General features: G+C 40.7%; 1 protein-coding gene across 16 annotated transcripts in view; it reads left to right on the top strand.

Annotated features, from left to right (window-relative positions):
* KALRN (kalirin RhoGEF kinase) overlaps positions 1-20,884 on the top strand; it is a 693,044-nt gene that overhangs the window by 394,401 nt on the left and 277,759 nt on the right. For 8 of the 16 annotated variants that reach the window (XM_028844557.2, XM_015130032.3, XM_015130030.3 and 5 more), the window contains exons 16-19: positions 3,842-3,961; positions 10,528-10,746; positions 14,405-14,554; positions 17,860-17,974. In XM_028844557.2, the coding sequence (XP_028700390.2) occupies positions 3,842-3,961; positions 10,528-10,746; positions 14,405-14,554; positions 17,860-17,974 (604 nt within the window). The remainder of the gene's footprint in view (positions 1-3,841; positions 3,962-10,527; positions 10,747-14,404; positions 14,555-17,859; positions 17,975-20,884) is intronic. The other 8 variants (XR_013414358.1, XM_015130033.3, XM_015130034.3 and 5 more) reach the window with 2 other exon arrangements.

Below are 20,884 nucleotides of genomic sequence, written 5' to 3'. Positions count from 1 at the left end.
TGGTGAAGATGACCTCACATCTATTAGATAATTCAGAAAGATTTGAAAGACCTACCTAATGAGCATAAAACTAAATGAATTTCCATATGTATTCCTGCAAAGCAGTGCATTTAGCAGAAAATAAGCTAAAATGGATTTGTAAAATGTTGTGTCTCTAAGCTATGAGGAAAGAAGTTATATTTATTTGATTACTAAAGACATTGGCTTAATTTCCTTCTTTGCACCAAATGCTGGCCAAAATTTGCATATAATCAAGATGGACATTTAGGACAAAGGAGAAAATATTAATGTGTCCTCATTCTCCTGTGGAGAATACTGTGTTCAGTTCTGTTGACTGAATATAAAAGAGAGGAATTGAAGTAGAGCCAAAAGAGGGGCAGCCAAAAGGACAAGTACCATCCTTTTGTTTCAAAATGGAGATAATTAAGAGGACATATGGCCACAGTCTATAAACCATGAAGGATGAACATGTGCAGTCTCATAGACCATGGATTTTTAGAACTAAGGAATACTGGACATATGACAGGCTCCCTGCTACCATCTGAGGAGCTGATTATTTTTCCTGTGGCTAGAGTTTCAGAAACAACTATGCCTTGTGATAAATCATCTATAATAGAGGTCCTTAGAGTCAGTTGCCTTGAGTACAACCTCATAGCTTTGCTGTAGGTGTGACCTTGAGAACACAGCCATCTACAGGCGACTTTCCAGTCTACATGGTTACAAGGCTCAGCCTGCCCAGCTTAAATGGCATCACCATTTGTGGATATCTTCATCCACTTATTCAAATCCATTCTCCGGACTTGGGCTTAGCTGAGCTTTCCTGGCCTGAAGAAGCAATAGATCTTCATGTACAGTTCCCCCTCAAGCTCAGACTGAGCTGAACTTTTGACCTAGCTCTTAAGTCCCCAAGCAGTGATATTCTTTCAGTCCTTCATTTCTACGTAACTGATTTTCTTGGACACCCTAGGGGCACTCTTTGAGTTTTGAAAGTAGTGTGGAATGTTAGAGCTGGAAATTATCTTTAAAGATCATCTAACCTATTGGCTAAATTGTTGCTTAAAATGTTTGATCAATGTCAATATTCATTTTACAGTTTGAAAAATACTTTTACATTAATTATTTTATTTTTTCTTTACCCCGAGCCTTATGCAAGGAAAGTGTTCACATTTTACAGATGAGAAAACTGAGCCTTGGGGAGCTTAAATGATGTTTGCAAGGTCACACAGCTCAAGATTAGTAGAACCAACGTTTTCTCATTTTAGTTATGATGTTTCTTAACTTGCACATATTTGTATGCTCACAGAAGACTAACTAGCCAGTTTTATGAACCTGGAAGATTAAAAATACCAGTAATAGAAAATTATACCAACAAGGATTATCAGTGATCACAGTAAAAGGATAATGATGACAAAACAGCTAAGGAAGCTACATCACATCAGAATATGCCAGTAAGCTCATACAGACACTGGAATAAAGCTCTCTTCTCATTAAGAGAGGTATAAATAATCACCTTATTATCCAGCTTTTCTCCAAACTAAAAATCGCCACCAGTACCATCATAATCATCAGACTTTACATTTTACGCATTGTTGCGTCAACCCTGCAATGCAGAAAAGGAAGGTACAATTATCCTTATTTTACAGATGAGAAAACTGAGGCTCAGAGGGGTTAAGTGATTTTTCCAGGTAAGTAAAAAGCCGCGTTTCTGACTCCATATGTTATGTTATTTTTCTGCTATGCCAGGTCTACGTCCAGGACTGACTCTTTCATAGGGATCAGCCCCACTCTGGAGCTAAGCCATGGATATAAACTACCATGCATTTTTAGCTTCCTAAAATCAAGTCTCCCACTTTAAAGTCCTGGAATGCCTTTTTAAACAGCATTTAGTAAATAAAAATGAACAAGGAAATGACGTGATATAATTTAAAAAGTAGGTACTGAAACCCATGATGTTTCTAAATGGGAAGCTGGTAAGTAGGGATCCCGCCACCATAGCTATAATTCATGTTTCCTGTTGACTGAAACTGGAGAGAAAAATTTTCTAACAAAACTGAAGAGGTCCAAAGGGAGTCAAATTGTCCTACAGGCATTGATGTGTGATGCACTCGGAGAAGTCGTTTCGCTGACACCCTCAAATGAATCTTCAGACCAAACAAAATGCAGTAAATCATGGCAGAGGGATACCGTAAACTCCATTTCCCAAAGAGATGAGGCATTTGGGCATGCAGTCTATGAATGCATGCGCCCAAAGTTACAGGCAACTTTTCAAAATAATTAGCACCTCTAGGCAGCCAGCCACAGTCCACCAGTGACAACAGGGATTTCACGTGAACACCCTGAGCAGTTATTTCCTGTAACTAATTGCTTTACAGATTGGCATCTCATCTACAATCTGCCAGCCTGGCTGTGAATTAACATCTCAATCCAAGTAGCCCAGCTTTAGTGGGATTTATGACCTGATGTTATCTATGCACAATAAGGCATGAGTCATTTTTTGCCCAGGGATGAAATTTGAGAGGTGCCTATGAGTTATAGAGCACGAGACTAGGCTTGGTATTTTCTAATTGTTCAATGTGAGGAAGTAGAGGGGAGAAAAATATGAAAGCAAATCTGAAACAGATAGTGGTGTCTTTCTCCTTTGGCATGAGGTGACAGATGGGTGGTATTTACTGATCTTGAAATTTCAGAATAGCTTTTATTTCTTCTCCAAGCAAACTCTCAGACTCCCTAATAAGGAAAGTATTTGGCAGTGTTCTGGTGACCAGACACCAGGTAGGTTTTCAGAGCCTAACGCTTCCAGTTGCATTATTTGTTCTGACTTTATTAGCTGGATAATTTCCACATCCCTTTTTCACCTAGAACTCTCTAGACAGTGTCAGCTGTTTCTTCTTCTATCCTAATATTCCCTCATTGAGTTTTCTTTCTCCCAGTACTTGTTAACATCACATAGAAGTTGTATTCAGCCTACCCATGGCCTCTAAATAATTTAAGTCGATTATATTATAGCTTACTCCCGTTTTTCTGATGATTCAGAAGATGGGTTATCCTATTTTGCTTGTTTTCTTTCTCTTTTCTCCTTTTTTGGGGTTGTTTACCTACTGAAGTTCAAACCTGCCTACCCTTGGTTATTTTGCAGGGTAGAGGAGATTAGACTCACTGCTCAGGTGTGACCTGGGTATACTCCATTACTTCAAAAACTACACCACACCCATTATATGCGAAGTACTGTGCTAGGTACTGTGTGAGACTAAAATATGACTAATATATTGCCCCAGATTTCAGGAAGTTTATGTTCTCAGGGGGGAATGAAACATAGGTTGAAATAAAGAAACCAGGAAGTCTGTGGTGAATACCATAAAGGTGGTACATGCAAAATGATATGCTCGCACTAGATGAAGATGAGATTGTTTCTAGCAGGAGAGATTAGGTGCAAAAGGTTTCCATAAGTTGTTGTTATTTGAACTGGACCTTATAAAAAAAGAAAAGGATACCAACAGATGGAATGTGTTTATTTATACCATCCTATGTTCCAGAAGGAAGTTTAGACATGTATACAGTACCACCATGTTAAGTAATGTTTACATTATGTGGGTGAGGAAATTGGGACGGGGGTGACGTGGAGCTGGGAATAAAGCAGGTACATAAAATAAGTACCTTATGGCACAGGTACTCTGTATGATTGGGGAGATGACCATTTAAATTATGGAGACCTTTGCTGTCCTCTCTCCAACAGAAGATAAATGATAGTGAGCTCTGTGTCTGAAGTCCCCGTGAGAAGAGGCAACAGCTCTGGGGAAACTGCGGAAGGCCATTCATCTGTGTGCTTGTCCCGATTCCCTAGGTCCTGGGATGGATCCGCAATGGAGAGTCAATGCTCAACGCCAGCCTGGTCAATGCCAGCTCTTTGTCCGAAGCAGAGCAGCTGCAGCGGGAGCACGAGCAGTTCCAGCTGGCCATCGAGGTAACACCCAAATCTGGCTGCACTGTCCTCCCTTCCCCTTTCTGCTCTGTACCTCAGGCAGGGGGATTCTCAGGTGTGGGTGTTCCTTCAGGCAGCGAAGGTAGAATGGTCCAGGGAGCCTCCCTCTTACCCAAAAATTAATGGGGAAGCAAATGCAGGGGTTCATCCTCCAGGGAGGCCTGGTGTTAGAAAACAAGTATTCACACTTCATATGAGAATCTTTGTTATCTATCTGTACCTTCAACCTTTAAGGCCACTGGTACATTGGTTTTTTTAATACATTCTAGATATGTACCATGTGAGGAAATGTAAAAGTAAAAGGTTAGAAGTCACTTCCGGTGAAGATCACTCAAGATTGAGGATAAACAAGTACAAAGGTCATTATAAATTAGGATCCTGTTTTTAACCATTTGGTTTACATGTAACCCTTAGATACTATTGTCAGAGTCTGCCTTTTAACAAGGATAATGAGCGTTGGAGCAGATTGCACCAGATATTTTTACCCCGCTGAAAGTAGTTGTTCAATAATGCTGGTAGAACAATATTTAAAGAATAAACTGCAACCAGAAGAAGTTCATCAACAGGGACTTTTTAGAAGGCTATTTAAAAATAAAACTTCATTTATGATAATCTAATATAAATTTTGTCTTGCTTTAAGTACCCTTAATTATCCTTTTTTACTAGGACATTGTCCTTCCCAGAGAGACTTGAACTGATTGCTTTAGAGTGGTGTAGGAAAAAGAGTAGGAAATGGGACACGGGAACTATATTAAAAATAAAATAAGGTAATTACCAATGGGAAAAGAGACAGAATGAAAACTTCAAAGACATTCATTGCTTGTGGTTCAGTATAGAATTCAACCCACTTCTGAGTGTGTAAGAAATGCAAAGATGTTATATTTTGCTAAAAAAAAAAAAAAAAAAAGATTGTTAATGGGTCATTTCTACAGCAATGATGGCAAAATAATAAAATTTTAATTGCCTGTGTCTTTTTATGCAGTAATCCAACTGATTGCTCGCCATCTTTAAGCTAGTGTTGATTGATTGCAACCATTTAATTTCCCGGAAACCATCGTGGATGTATAAACAGTGTTAAGATGCATGATATTTTCTTAGGAACCATTACTAGTACTAGAAGAACTGTCTGGGATTTGAGATTTAAAAACAAACTTCATATTGCACACACTGCATCAGCAAATCATTTTCTAAGGCGGAATTAACCAGAGGAAATAAGTTTTATTACCATCAGCTGTCTCTATTGTAGCTTTCTGACACACCGAAATATCACAGTGTTAGGATATATTCACTATAAAGAAAAAATCAGGATTGGGGTTATAATCAAGAAACAGGGCCAGGCATGGTGGTTCACGTGTGTAATCCCAGCAATTTGGGAGGCCAAGATGGGCAGACAGCTTGAGGTCAGGAGTTCAAGACCAGCCTGGCCAAATGGTGAAACCCCATCTCTACTAAAAATACAAAAATAAAGTAGCCAGGCATGGTGGTGGGTGCTTGTAATCCCAGCTACTCGGGAGGCTGAGGCAGGATAATTGCTTGAACCCAGGAGGTGGAGGTCGCAGTGAACTGAGATTGTACCACTGCACTCCAGCCTCGGTGACAGAGTGAGACCCTGTCTCAAAAACAAAAAAAGAATTGGACACACAGCAGTCAAGTTCCCACAGTCATAGCAGCAACGAAGAAAATGAAGGCTGAGTGATCAGACTAGAGGTATAGCACAGTTATGAGGCATGCTGGGCAGAATGAAGACAGCTCTTGGCCATACCTCCTCTTTATTTATCTTTGGTGAGAAGGTTTGCCTAAATCAAATGGTGGGCAAGTAAGACCAAATGTCATAACACACTTAAGCATCTCAATGAGCTTTTGAGGAAGCATGGGTAAATGTATTCACAGTGCTTGAAATGACTATATTCCACATGACTGCATATGCAGTACGTATTCATTTGTGTTAGACACCGTTTCATCTTTACAGAATAGAGGCTCACTAAGCATAAACACCTCTTAATCAGTTCTGGGTTTCTCTCTGGATACAACTTGATCAAATATTCTTGGAATTGATGTTGAGATATAGGCCACTTAGTCTCGAGAGGGCATGGCAGAGTAGTTAGGATTTCTAGAAGGTATTGGGAATGAAAGGTAGGGAGAGTCTGCATTGCCTAGAACAATGAAGGGAACAGAACCAGAATTGCAACATATGCTCCTTCTCCAGGTGGCCTGCATTTCTCCTTAAATGTGTCAGTTCAGACTAGGCTCTCCATCAGAAGGAAAATATGCCAGGGAAGATAAGCTGTTTCAAAGGGAGTGAAAGCAGTTGGGTTTGGCTTAACCCACTTTGACAGTGTTACTAGAGGCCTTTACAATGATTGTTGGTGGGGAGCATAATTTGACTTCTTTCTTGAACCCTAAGAAAGAACCCTGGGTTCCATCAGGGAAAACAAAAAAGTGGTAAATAGGATGCATATAATTTATTGTTTAAATGAGATCCTTTAAAGGTGAAGAAGGGAATTATTAATAACTAAGCCAGAAAAATAGGCATATACTGGAACTGTCATGGGCAAACTATGATGTTTGCTAACTTATAATATCTTGGGTGACCTCATTAGATTGAAGGTTTTGGTCTTTCTAAGGAAGGTCAGGATTTTTACCTGAAGTGGCCTCGTTTTCAAGAAGTCTTTCCCAGAGCCATTCAGGATGGAAAGCAGTACAGAGCATTTGAAAGAAATTTAGCTTTGTCAAACCCAGAATATTACTTGTTAGTATCTAAGATGTGGCTGATTAATCTTCATGAACTGTGAACTTCAAAATCTATTGTTCTTTGAAATCCTCTTATGCATTTTAAGAATAGGCATTATGTCAGAAGAAGTAGCTAAAACTGGATAATAAATTCAGTTGATTCAGTTCCATTCTCTTCTGTGTACTCCTACTAAATATTCATGTCCTTGATAATCCATGTCTTAAGGATATAGCACTCAACAGGATTAGATAATGGGGAGTAGAAATAAGTGCAAAATAATTACTTAAGCTCAGCAAAGCAAAGATTATGTTATATGGATAAGAGTTTATCATTTAGGAAATTAAAGGGGGAAGGTACTCCCAGGACTATTACATGATAATGAATTTCAAAGTAAGAAAGAACATTTGTATATATATTATATATAATATATATTTCCATATATTGTGGGAAAATCAAGGTTACTCCTCCACTGTCAGAGAAAAATACATAACTGTTTTATGATAACAATTCTATGCTCATTTTAGATATTGAAAAGAGGCCAGATAATTATCATAATTGTTAATGTTCATTTGGTGAACCCTTCCTCCAAATGAGATACTATAGATACTGTTCTAATTGCTAGAGATGAAATGATGTGATGAGCTATAGTAGAAAGAACACAGGTTTGGGAATAGGTCAAATATGAGTCTTAATTCTGGTTTCATTACTTCTTTGGGTTGTACATTTTTGGTCAAGTCACTTAGCCAGCTGAGCCTCAGTTTCTTAATCTGTGAATTGGGAGTAATAATATCCACCTCGTAGTCATGTTGACAGAACTAGAAAATATATGCATAAGCACAGTGCTTATGATTTTTCAAACCATCCTTGCCTTGAGAGTGTCACAGTCTAAGTAAGGAGAATCAGCCAAGTGTTAGATGAGTGACATAGAAGTTCAGAAGAGGGTGGTTTACAGTGAGTCTCAGGCTATATGAAAAGGCCTCATCCAAGGAGGGTAGACTTTAGCTGAGTCTCAAAGGGAAGCTGGAACATGTATGGGGAGAGATTTGGACAGCCATAAAAGGCAGGAAGAATGAAGGCAGCAAAAGCAAGAAAGTACGTGGTGTGTTTTCAAAGGGTTTTTGTAAGGAAGTAATTCATGATCATGTTATGGAAGTAGTTTGGGACCATGTTGTAATGAGGGCCTTTTAATGACAGCCTCCAAAGTTTGGACTTAATTTCAAAGCAATGGGAAGACCACTGAAGGCTTGAATTGAGAGAAGGTAGTGGCGTTTATGACATAAAATGAGAGTTTTAGAGCTGGAAAAGATGTTAGAAGTCTTATAATGCTAATACTTCCCATTACAGAGAATTAAAGGAATCTGTTAAAAATGTAAAGGATGAATTTTATGAATTAGAAATGGAAGGCAAGAAGACTCATTAGGTCATCACCACAACAGTCTGTGTGTAAAGTGGTGAGGGCAGGGCTGGGACGGGGGAGAGGGGAACGGCAAGCAAGAATGATGTCAAGATTGTAATCGTAGGAGGAGAGAGAAGGAGAGTACCAACAGAAGTGGCAGAGTACCATAAGAAAACTGTTTTAAAGATAAGAGGAGTTTAGTTTCAGCTGTGGAACTAGAGAAGCTGTCTAGGAGAGGTAGAGGCTCTAATAGAGCAGGAAAGCCTTTCCCATTCACTGGCAAGGGCCCCTCCTCTCTCCAGGAAGATCACTTTTACTGAATGCATCTTTCTGGCAGGCTGACATAGGACAGACAGCTAGATCAACTGAATCAGTGCTGCTCCTAACTAGGGTGAAACCTGTGCAGGCAACTCACCCTTGCGTCTGAAGGCGTCTGAAGTCAACTGAAGAAGAGTCAGATGTCAGACAAGAGACATAGACTGGGGAGTCATCTGCAGAGAGAAAACAATAGAAACCAAGGGAAGAGATGAGAGCGCTGCAGCAGCGGGGCAGGGGTAGGGGTGGGGGAAGAGCTGACCTTGGTACCTCTACATTTAGGAGACAGGAAAAGAAAATGGTGCCGATAAGCAAGACAAAGGAAGAAAACCAGGGATTTGTAGTGGATTGTTTCCACCCACTAGCTTACTTTCTCTAGCTTCGTTAAGCAATTAGGAACCCAAATGCTGATGTGGTCATCAGGATCGGATCGAGGGCTGACTCAGTGGCAAGGCAGGGAATGAGGGAGTCTAGGTTGCTAAGGAGGTCGTGCTAGCATTGCTAACTCTGAGTACAGATTCAGGAGAGGGTGAAGAGAAGCCAGAGGTGGGGGATAGACTGGAGAAGATAAATGAGAATGTGTAGACTGCAATCTGGAATGAGGGTGAAGGGCCATCATGGTGGGAATCAGGGAGAGGTATAGGTGAAAACGAGTAAGGCTCTACTCAGACACAGGGAGTGCAGAGTGGATTAGCTCTTGGGAACTGTCCAGAATTGCTGCCCAAGAAGAAGGGCAGAAAATAATTCTGGAGTAAGTTACTGAGTTCTAGCTGTTCTTTTTCACTGCCAGCTGAACTATTATTTCCTCAAAAGTGCAAAGACCAAATTAGTACTACTCCATCAGTCTGGAACAATCCCAGCAGTTGAGGTTGGGATGATATTAGCTCTGTCAAGTCAGTGGGGCTCTAACATTCTCTTATAGATCATCCACATCCGTATTTTGTCTTAGTAAATCTTAATCCCATTTGGTTCTTTCCCGGCCACCCTAGTTCTCCCCACCTTCTACAGTTAATATAAACTCAGATAACACATAGCACATTTAGCCTAAATCAGAAAGGATTAAAAAAAAAAAATAGACCTTCTGGCCAGGTGTGGTGGTTCTTGCCTGTAATCCCAGCACTTTGGGAGGCTGAGGCCAGAGGATCATTTGAAGCTAGGAGTTTGAGACCAGCCTGGGCAAGACAGCAAGATCCCATTTTTACAAAAAGTGAAAAATTAACCAAGTGTGATGGCACACACCTGTCGTCCCAGCTATCCAGCTACTTTGGGGCCTGAGGCAAGAGGATTGCTTGAGCCCAGTTCAAGGCTGCAGCAAGCCATGATTGCATCATTGCACTGCACTGTTCAGCCTGGGTGACAGATCAAGACCCTATCTCAAAAAAAAAAAAAAAAAAGAAAAAGAAAAGAAAAGAAAAAAGAAAGAAAATAGACCTTCTACATATATATGTATCTCCTGAAGGGATATGTAAATAACATGGGGATTATGTATTGAGGTGAATTATCTCCTGCACTGTTGTGCCCCCCGGTGAAGTAATTAAGGGATGATGTAGGAGATTATTCTCTAGCTTTGTTAACCTTCCAAATTTATTCCTTTAAGTGGAATCTTTTTCAACTGATTATTAATATTTTAAATGATTGCATTGTTAGCTGAGATTTGTGTTACATGAAATTTCTTTTCATGTGCTGTCTATACTTGATCTGTAAAATGGGACTGCAGTAGTAACCTCCTTTGAAAACTCAATGTACAATTTTATTATTCTATATGCGAAGGAAATTTATGAACCAGTTAGGGAGCAGATTGATACACAACTTCTGTTTCCCTTCTATAGAAACTGAAATGTCCTTAAAATCTAGAGTGCTGCAAGGAAAAAGAAAGAAATGGGGACAGAATTTAGGGTCGTGAGAGATTAGCTAATAAAAATGTATGATATTCTTTTTAAAAATATGCTTTTAAAATAATAATGTATTAATGGTCATGACAAAATGGATCAGTCATTTAAAGCTCTTTAACTTCTCTGCATCTTTTCACTCACGCCTCACTCCACCCCCTCCCATACCACGCCTGGGTTGTTCCCACGGACCTTTCTCTCCTCTCCTTGTGCCCAGTCCCTCTTTCATGCCACTTCCTTGCAGAAGACGCACCAGAGTGCCCTGCAGGTACAGCAGAAAGCCGAGGTGCTGCTCCAGGCCGGCCACTACGATGCCGATGCCATCCGGGAATGTGCTGAGAAGGTGGCCCTCCACTGGCAGCAGCTCATGCTGAAGATGGAAGACCGGCTAAAACTGGTCAATGCCTCTGTGGCCTTTTACAAAACTTCTGAACAGGTGAGGGAAAGGATTGTGGGGCTTGTGGGGCTGAGATTGACAGAGGACTGTTTTCTGCCTTGCAGTGTTAATGTGCAGTACTTAACGTCAGCGAAAAGCCAGTCCTCTCCGTACTAACGTTTGAAGAATAATTTGTGGAAACACCACAGTTGGCTTCCTTATCATCCTTGCCATTTGAGCACTGGACCATGGGGTTTGTTTCTCATAAATTTCTCAAACTTACCAGATCTATAGGGAGGTGTTGAAATAGAAATTGGGTGTATACTAAAGGCTAGATTTGGACAGTATATTAGTCAGCTGTTACCACCATAGTGCTGTGTAACAAAACACCCCAAAACTCAGTGATATAAAATAATAAACATTTATTTTTTTTGCTTAAGTGTCTGGGGTTCAGCTGATCTTGGCTGAACTTGGTAGAACTAGGCTTTGAGATGCAGACTGGGTCTAGATCTGTTCCCATGTCTCTTGTCCTCCTTGACCTGAAGCCATCTCAGGCACATTTATAGTTAAAGGCAGGAATACAAGAGTCCAAAATCTACCATACAAGTGCATTTCAAGTCTTTGCTTGTGTCATATTCTCTTTCATCTCATTGGCTAAAATAAGTCACATGGCCAAGCCAACGTCAGTGAGGCAGCAATGCCTCCTATGAAGGTTAGGAGAGGAGAATGAATAGTGGCTGAACAATAATTAAATCTACCACAGTTAGGCATTATGCACTGCTTGAAAAACACATGGTTCTTTCATTCCTGGGGCCTCCAGTCTAATGGAGGAAACACAGCTGACACTGGGGAACTAGGAATGCACCGGATAAGATGATGCTGCTGTGGGAGAAAAGGCAGGAGCTGGGCAGCAGGGCCATAAAGATGCAGTGTGTTACCCTTTCATCTGTACAGCAATATGCACAGGGCTAAGAGGATTTTTAAAATGACTTGGGTGCTGTTAGGGAATTATTTTTATGAAACAGGTTTAAAACAGGAGTAATTTTATTCAATGTATAGTAGTTTCCTTCTCTGAATTGTTCCCTGGTAGAAATAAATCAGAGCATCATTCTCCTTGGGTGACTTACAGGGACCATCGGAAAGTCTCCCTTGGAGAAAATGTGACATGTGCATCAGAGGGCCCTGCAGCCAGGGTTAGAGTCTCCATCCCTTCTCTCAGTCCTTTCTGTTGCTTCAGAGGGATGACTCCTTTGATGGCCACAGAAGTGAGGAGCTGCAGACTAAGATGATAAAGAGCATCCCCAGTTGATCCATAGATTCAACATAGTCTCAGTCAAATCCCAGCAAGCTTTTTTTTGGTAGAAATTGATACATTGATTCTAAGATTTATATGGAAATAAAATGAAAATGCAAAGAATACAGATGCAAAGAAACTAGAACAGCCAAAAACAATTTTGAAAGGAAGAACAAAGTTGGACAAGTCACACTGCCTGATTTAAGGACTTATTCTAAAGCAGCAGGGATCAAGACAGAATGGTATTTGGAATAAGAATAAACACAATGAGACAGAATAGTGGTGATAGAAATAGATCCACATATATACAGTCAGTTGATTTTTGACAAAAAAATTCAATGAGTGAAGGAAAGTCTTTTCAGCAAAGGATGCTGGACAACTGAATATCCGTATGGAAACAAATGAGGCTTAATTCCTGTCTAATATTATACACAAATTTTAATTTGAAATGGATCAAGATGGTGAAGGGCACTGGAATAGGAGTCAAGAAATTTTACCCTGAAGTGACCTTGCCAAAGGTTACTTTACCCCTCTGGATTTCTGTTTCCTCTCTTGTTAAAGTATTTATACCTAATAATCTTTTCATTTCTTCCAACTCCCAAATTGTTTGCTCCTAAGTTCAGTCCTATCATGGGACAGATCTTAAGTACCCTTTTTCTTAAAGTTTTTGCATGTCTATAAGCTGTTTTATCTCAAAACATGAGCTGCCTGCACGTTTCAGGCCTTTCAGAAAGAAAGATGTGATACTAGAGATGGGACTAGAGAAGTCACCTTGAGTTCGGTGACAGATCTTCTCATGACGCGAGAAGCGTGTCTGGCTATGAGGGTGTTCTTCCTGGGACAGCTTTCAGCACATCTTTCAGCTCAGTTCATAACTCAATGAATGCCCTATCCAAAGACATCTTTCATCTGGCTGGGCGCGGAGGCTCACGCCTGTAATCCCAGTACTTTGGGAGGCCAAGGCGGGTGGATCACTCGAGGTCAGGAGTTCAAGACCGGCCTGACCAACATGGTGAAACCCCGTCTCTACTAAAAATACAAAAATTAGCTGGATATGGTGGTGGGCACCTGTAATCCCAGCTACTCGGGAGCCTGAGGCAGGAGAATCACTTAGGCAGAGGTTGCATTGAGCCGAGATTGCACCACTGCACTCTAGCCTAGGTGAAAAAGCTAGACTCCATCTCAAAAAAAAAAAAAGACATCTTTCATCAAAAGACTTTCTCAGAGAAGGCCAAGGATAGTCATAGCTGTTCTTCCCTGCTGCCATATCCGAACAAGTAATCAAAGTCTATTGAAGGAAATCCAGTCATCCCAAGGTCTATTGAAGGAAATCCAGTATCCGTGGGGTATTTGTTTCAGGACCCCTCACAGATACCAGACTTTTCAGATGTTTACGTTCCTGATATAAAATGGCATAGTACTTGCGTGTAACCTATATACATTCTCCCATGTAATTTAGATCATCTCTGGATTACTTATAATACGTAAGTATTATAGTAAATAGTTGTTGTACTCTATTGTTTTTATTTGTGTTATTTTTTATTGCTGTACTTTTTAACTAAGTATTTTCAATCCATAGTTGGTTGAATCATGGATGTAGAACCCACAGATATGGAAGGATGTCTGTATGGAATATGAGTTTCAATTTTCTGCATCATGCTCCAGGCCCTGATACTAGGCTGCCTTGAGTTTTCCACTGTGAGACCCAGGCTGAATTTCCCTCCAAACCTACTTCAAAATGCTTTTGCTCTCTTCTGAGTTCATTTATAAGGTCACTTAGCATGGCCTCTCAGCATCTTTAGAACTAAAAACCTTCTTAACTGTCTTTTAGGTTAACCCAAATTTGTTACCCCTCTACAGGAAATGTGTATTTTGTAATAGAGATCCTGGAGATGTCATGTATTATGGTTGGATTTTTGAGACATTTTTCTCCAGGGGAGGAAAAAGATGACATTCATTTATGGCCCGTAAACCATACAACATAGGCAACTTCCTCCTTTGTCTCTGCTTGAGGCTACTTACTATGGGACAAGTACAGATGGTCGGATAAATCAAGTTATCTTCTCCAAACCTCGTTTCCTATTCTACCTAATTTATAGTTATTGTGAGATTATAACAATATGTAAAAACACTGAAACTCCAAAGATACCAGATTGTCTTACTTTCTTACTTTACCTACTATTCTTAGTTAATGTCATCAACTTCCATAAAAAGATGATTCCAAAATCCATATCTCCAGTCATAATGTCTCCCAGGTTTCAGACACAAGACTGTCACTGCCTCCTGGATTTCTCTTAGATGTCTCAGAGGCATTAAACTTCTAATGAAAAATGTCATATGTGTAGGCTTCTATAGGCTGAAGGTCCTCAGAGAATACTTCCGGAATAATTAATTTACTGAGTCTTTTCTTCCATGGTTCACTAGGTGTGTAGTGTCCTGGAGAGCTTAGAGCAAGAATACCGGAGAGATGAGGACTGGTGTGGTGGACGAGATAAGCTGGGGCCAGCGGCAGAGATCGACCATGTCATTCCACTCATCAGCAAACATTTGGAACAAAAGGAGGCCTTTCTTAAGGTCAGAGCACATTGTCATGCAAGGGCTCAGACTCCTGGCCTTGGCCTTGTTCTTTTATCCTCTTTCTCTTTCTCTTTTTCTCCTTTCTTTCTTTCCTTCTTTCTTTTCTTTCCTTCTTTCTTTTCTTTCCTTCCTTTCTTTTCTGCCTTCCTTGCCTTCCTTCCTTTCCTTCCCTTCCTTCCCTTCCTTCCTCCCTCCCTCCCTCTCTCTCTCTTTCTTTCCCTTTCTTTCTCTTTCTTTCTTTCTTTCTTTCTTTCTTTCTTTCTTTCTTTCTTTCTTTCTTTCTTTCTTTCTTTCTTTCTTTCTCTTTCTTTCTTTCTTTCTTTCCTTCCTTCCTTCCTTCCTTCCTTCCTTCCTTCCTTCCTTCCTTCCTTCCTTCCTTCCTTCCTTCCTTCCTTCCTTCCTTTCTTTCTTTCTTTCTTTTTCTTACTTTCTTTCTTTCTTTCTTTCCCCCCCTTCTCCTCCCCTCCCCTCCCCTCCCCTTCCTTCTCTCTTTCTTTGTTCTCCTCCTCCTCCTCCTGTCTGTCTCTCTCTTTGTCTCACACACACACACACACGCACACACGCGCACACACACCCACACGCACACACGCGCACACACACCCACAGACACACGCACAGCTTCAAACATGCTTCCTATCCCCTCTTTTTTTCTAACCTCTTCCCTAAAGGTGTAAGGGAGTATAATGAAGATGTTGACTGGCTAATTTCAAAGGTGAAAGGTTACATTTCCAACATTTATTTCTCTCTTGGCACTTTTTGTATAGTTAGGCTATCGGGATACACTGTTACTACTACTGCAATCTTCAGATATCCCAATATCCCATGGATGTTGTTAACTGAGAAAAAGACATGCTTTCATTCAGTTATGTTTGGCTAATTAAATTATTTTTGATAGTAATATCAAAAAGATATAAGCTTAGATATAAAACATGATTAAAATATTTTATAAATGGAAGATGCAAAAATTAGGGTAAGAATTAAAGAAATGAATTTGGATGCCCTATTTATTTATCAATCTAACAATTACCAATTACCAACACACAACACTGTTCATTCTTCTGTATTAAGAGAGAAATGCCTTATTCCAAGTATTCTGCTAGAGCCCTGCCTTCCGAGGGAGGAAGCACAGGCCAGCTCTGCACAGACTGTCAGCTGGTGTGGGAAGTCCTTGTGAGCCTCCTTCCCCAGTCTTTGATCTCCTCTGATCTCCTCTCTTCTGTGTTCAAGCTCATCTAAAGGCTCCGTTTGCTCTCAGATTTCTTGCTTTCATGTTATGCTTCCTCTCAGGTTTCTGGGAATAGAAGAGAGAATTTTTATACCCTGACATGTTACCATTGATTTTATTCAATTCTGTAATTACCTGCCTTTCTTTTATTAGGGATTTTCTCTACTTGACCACCTTGAGCTTAATTTTTATTTTTTTTAAGCTGGCTTCTCCCTTCCCTCCTCCTATCTATCTTGTATCTGCACCTATATGGGTCAGAACCTTTAGTAATCAGCTCTTACTAATAAGACTAGATAGAAATTCTTCTGTGCAGAGCTTATGGTGATTTTTTTAAAGTTTTCCCTATTGCAAAGCAAAGTTTAAAATGGAACAATTTAAGTAGAGCATATAAAAATCTCAAACAGAAGTATAAAGATATTTCTTCATAAAATTAAAAGAAAATATTTCTATTGAAGAAAGAAATAGAAAACCCTCTGGTCTGATGTTTTCTATATGTCCCTAAAACCACAGTGAGAAGCTCCCTATCACTGTGGGAATTATATGCCCAGTAGATAGAATATTGAGCTCTTTATTTGTATTCATTAGTTGATCCATTTGAAACTCCTTAAGCTGAAAACACCATCAAGCTTTTTCATTCAGGAGCCTCTGTGTTCATGGACTCACCAGCAGGTGTTTGTGTACCAGATATCCCAGATACCTTTGTTGCTAATTTTTTTATATAACCAGAAAATTATAAAATTTTATAATTGTTTCTATTAATTATATAATAATTTTTAATTATATTGTAGGATCAGAAGGAAAGTATAAGATTCTGAAATTTTACATTTCAGGGTGTGTAGAAGAAAAAATAAAATTTCAAAGAAAAATGAAATAAAATTTCACAGTTTTACTAGAGATCATTTAATTCTGAAAACTATGGATTAAAAATTAGTATGCTAGTATTTATTACTTTACAACCAGAAAAAAACCCTGCTTTATAGAGAAATCCAGAAAATACTAGGCTTGAGAGGAACAGGAAATACTGTCAGTCGTCCTAGATCCTAGATCTGAGTTGCTTCCTGGCTCCTGCCCTTTCCGGGCTCCAGTCTTGTCCATCAGCACACCAAGGAGAATGTGACCAGCCCTCTGTGTGCCACCCACAGCTAATATGAGTCATAAGGGGAGTAGGTAATATAACAGCTGTTAGTCCTTTATGTAGACTGGCATTCTTCAACAATAGAATGCTTATTCGTGATATTTAGATGAGGGGGACTTGATAGGCAAATAAGTCTGAAAAATGTCAGTAATTTCCATTTGGAATGTAGGGTTAATAGATGTGTTTACCAAATTTACTTGCTCAAGTCTAAGTCACACTGATTTTCAAGTGGGTTTATGTTTCCTGAGCTTACACCAGTGGTCATGTAAGAGGCATTCTGGTGGCTGAGGAAAAGTAGGCCTAGAGTGAATATTAGTAATGCCTGGTCAACATAGAAGGAGACAAAGGGTGGCTGATATCTGATTTTTATCTGAGATGGAATGGACAGAGACAGAAAGGAGTAATTCTTCACTTGACAAAAGAAAAGCTCAGAAGGGTGATCTCCATAAATTGGAATTGGAGTATCCATGAACCAGTGATAACTTCCAGGGCTCTGCTTCTTCTAGATTCCTTCAGAGTTCTTGAGCTTCCTAAAAAGTACAAGGAGGAACCAGGTGCCATGGCTCATGCCTGTAATCCCAGCACTTTGGGAGGCCAAGGTGGGCAGATTGCTTGAGCCCAGTAGTTTGAGACCAGCCTGGGCAACATAGTGAGACCTTGTCTTTACAAAAAATGCACAAAATTAGCTAGGTGTGGTGGTGGGCCCCTGTAGTCCCAGTTACTCAGGAGGCTGAGATGGAAGGACCGCTTGAGCCTGGGAGGTGGAGGCTGCAGTGAGCTATGCTCACGCCACTGCACTGCAGCCTAGGCAACAGAGTGAGACTCTGTCTCAAAAAAAAAAAAAAGAAAGAAAATGTAGAAGGAAGATGTGTATGCCTTCTCCATTGTCTTGGATTCCATACACCTGCTGGGACAGGGGCCTCACGACTTTGTCTTTCTCAGGCATGCACCCTGGCTCGGCGGAATGCTGAGGTGTTTCTCAAGTACATCCACAGGAACAACGTCAGCATGCCCAGTGTCGCCAGCCACACTCGGGGACCCGAGCAACAAGTGAAAGGTCAGTGAGAGACCTGCCCAGCCACCGGTCACTTCAGCGAATGCCCCTCCCTGAAATATACCATGTACCCAGTTTTCACACAGTCTCAAATTTCCTGCTGCTTCTCCTTGGAAATGAAAATGTATGATGTGGGATGGTGTGGGCAGTAATGATTCATGGTTAATTTTTAAACATGCTTCAAGATCTGGAAGGCAAAAACAAGGATAAAATTTCCCCAAGTATTTTCATTTATCTTAGAGTCTGGACAGCACTGCCTAGTGGAATTTTCTGAAATAATGGAAATTGCCTGTATCTACGCTGTGCAATACAGCAGCTATTGAGCGCTTGAAATGTGCCTAGTGCAACTGAGGAACTAAATTTTAACTTTTGTTTAATATTAAGTAATTTAAATGTAGATTACTGTATGTGGCTCCTAGTTAATATATTGAACAGAACAAGACTAGGGTGTCTTATAGCCTAGGAACAGAATGTGGACTGAGAATCCTAAGACCAAATGCTGACCCTGGATTTGTCACTGATTGATTAAGCCTTTTAAAACTTTAGTTTCTTATTTAAAATGAGGGGAGCATCTAGACTCTTGCTACTCAAATTGTAGTTCCCAGACCAGCCACATTGACATCCCTGGGGGAGAGTGTAAGAAATACAGAATCTCAGGCCACACCCAAACCGACTGAGTCAGAAACTGCATTTTGGCACTTTGGGAGGTTGAGATGGGAGGATTGCTTGAGGCCAGGAGTTCAAGACCATCCTGGGCAACATAGTGAGACCCCGTCTCTACAAAAAGTTAAAAAATTTGCCTGGTATGGTGGCATGCCTATAGCTGTAGTTACTCAGGAGGCTGAGATGAAAGGATCGTTTGAGCCCAGGAGCTGGAGGCTGCAGTGAACCACATTAGCACCGTTGTACTCCAGCCTGGGCAATTAGAGTGAGACCCTGTCTCAAATGAAAAAGAAAAAAAAAGAGAAAAAAAGCACAAAGAACCTGCATGTTGGCAAGAACTGCCCAATTCTACCAACCAGGTGATTTATGTGTTCATAAAATTTAGGTAAGTGCTATTCTACATCATCTTTAATATCTCTCTGAATTCTAGAAAGTCTATGATAATAAATACATAACTTTTTAAAATTACTTATTATCTGACCATGTGAAACTTAAATCATTATCTGTGGAATTATTCTGACCATGCAGAAATTAGCCTTTGAGTGAGTGAAGAGTTTAACAAATGTCATCTTGCCAAGGCACAGAAATATAACTCTGGAGCCCGAGGCTAGGGAGGGAACCCAAGCTGACTTGGAGTGAGGAGTGATATGGGCTTGGAGACACCATGGACAGGGTAGGATGCCTGGTCTGCTTAAGAAAGGCTTCCCTCTTTGCTCAGATTGCTCAAGAGTTGGAGAGAACAGAGGCCACTGGACAGAATTAAATCTAGGAATCAAAGTTCCCTACAGAGAGGAGGGAGCAGAGTTTCTCTTCCAAATGTGCTAATCTATTTGTGGTCAGGGGACCTGTGGGGAGCTGGTATTATGTCACTTCTTCTGGCACATTTGAAAGCATCTGTTCTGGCTTCCAAATGTAGATGGGAGATTGGGTGAGGCCAGCTGCCTACTGAGAGACCACATATCCCACCTACACCTCTGCGTGCTGAAGAGTAACAGGCACCCAGAGACAGTGAGAAATGCCTACATCTTCTTGGAGGCAAGACCAGGTTGTTGCCCATGTGAAAGCTTTCAAGAAGAGGGGGGAAAATAATCCTGAAACTCTTTATGATTTCTGCCTGATCTGGGTTGATTCTCTTAGCCACACCGTAGAGGGAGCTTCAGTGAGCAAAACTCTGGCTACGGAACATAAAGACTAAAAGAAATGGGTTTCTACTTCTTCCTTCCCCAATTGAAGCTTCCACCTGAGGGACCTACAATCCCTTATATATCAGTTTCCTTTTCACTTACTACCTAGACTCAACACCAGTGCCACATAGTTTTGGCTTTTTTATGCTGCTGGTTGTTATATGGCTGCATAACAAACAAAAGTCAATGATATCCACTGTAAGCATATGTTGTTCAAGTGGCTGTGCATTGGCTGGGGAGCAGCATCTCAGCTGGGCTCAGCAGTGCGGTTGTGCTTCAGACTGCAAGTCTGGCTAGCTTGGCTCCTTCACTCCAGGTAAGGTCTTGTTTGCTCCACGTGTATTCATTCTGGGACCTGGGTTGAAGGGGCAGCAGTTACCCAGGAGAAGTTCCTATAGTGGTGATAGCAGAGGTACAAGGAGCAAAGTCAAGTCTACAAGTACGTTTCAAGGCCCTGCTTCTGTTTTATCTGTTAACAACTCATTTGCCAGAGCAAGTTATGTGGCCAAGCTATGTGGCCAACATCAGTTGGGGAGTGAGAAACTGTACTTGCCTCTTTGGGAAGGAATGAAAGTTACATGATAAAGGCTTAGATACAGGGAAGGGTGAATAATTGGACCCATAAAAGGTTGGGCACACTGGCTCACACCTGTAATCCTAGCACTTTGGGAGACCGAGACAGAGGCAGGAGGATCACTTGAGCTCAGGAGTTTGAGACCAGCCTGGGCAACATAGTGAGACCCTGGTCTCTACAAAAAAAAAAAGTTTACAAATTGGCTGGATGTGGTGGCATGTGCCTATAGTCTCAGCTACTCAGGTGGCTGAGGTGGGAGGATCACTTGAGCCCGGGAGGTTGACGCTGCAGTGAGCTATGACTGCACTCCATCTTGGGTGACAGAGCCAGACCCTGTCTCAAAAAAAAAAAAAAAAAAGCGCTTAGCCTAAAAGATGAAAAACACATCCTATCCTCAGAAAGCTATACTTGGCTGGGGAGGTGAGAATGAAGGGGTATGAAAAGTACATAAAATCAACAAAAACTTCTCAGTGCAAGCACTGCACTTCAGGT

The sequence above is a fragment of the Macaca mulatta genome, chromosome 2 (assembly GCF_049350105.2).
Source record: "Macaca mulatta isolate MMU2019108-1 chromosome 2, T2T-MMU8v2.0, whole genome shotgun sequence".
NCBI classification, from domain to species: domain Eukaryota; kingdom Metazoa; phylum Chordata; class Mammalia; order Primates; family Cercopithecidae; genus Macaca; species Macaca mulatta.
This window is presented reverse-complemented; position numbering and strand designations above follow the sequence as displayed.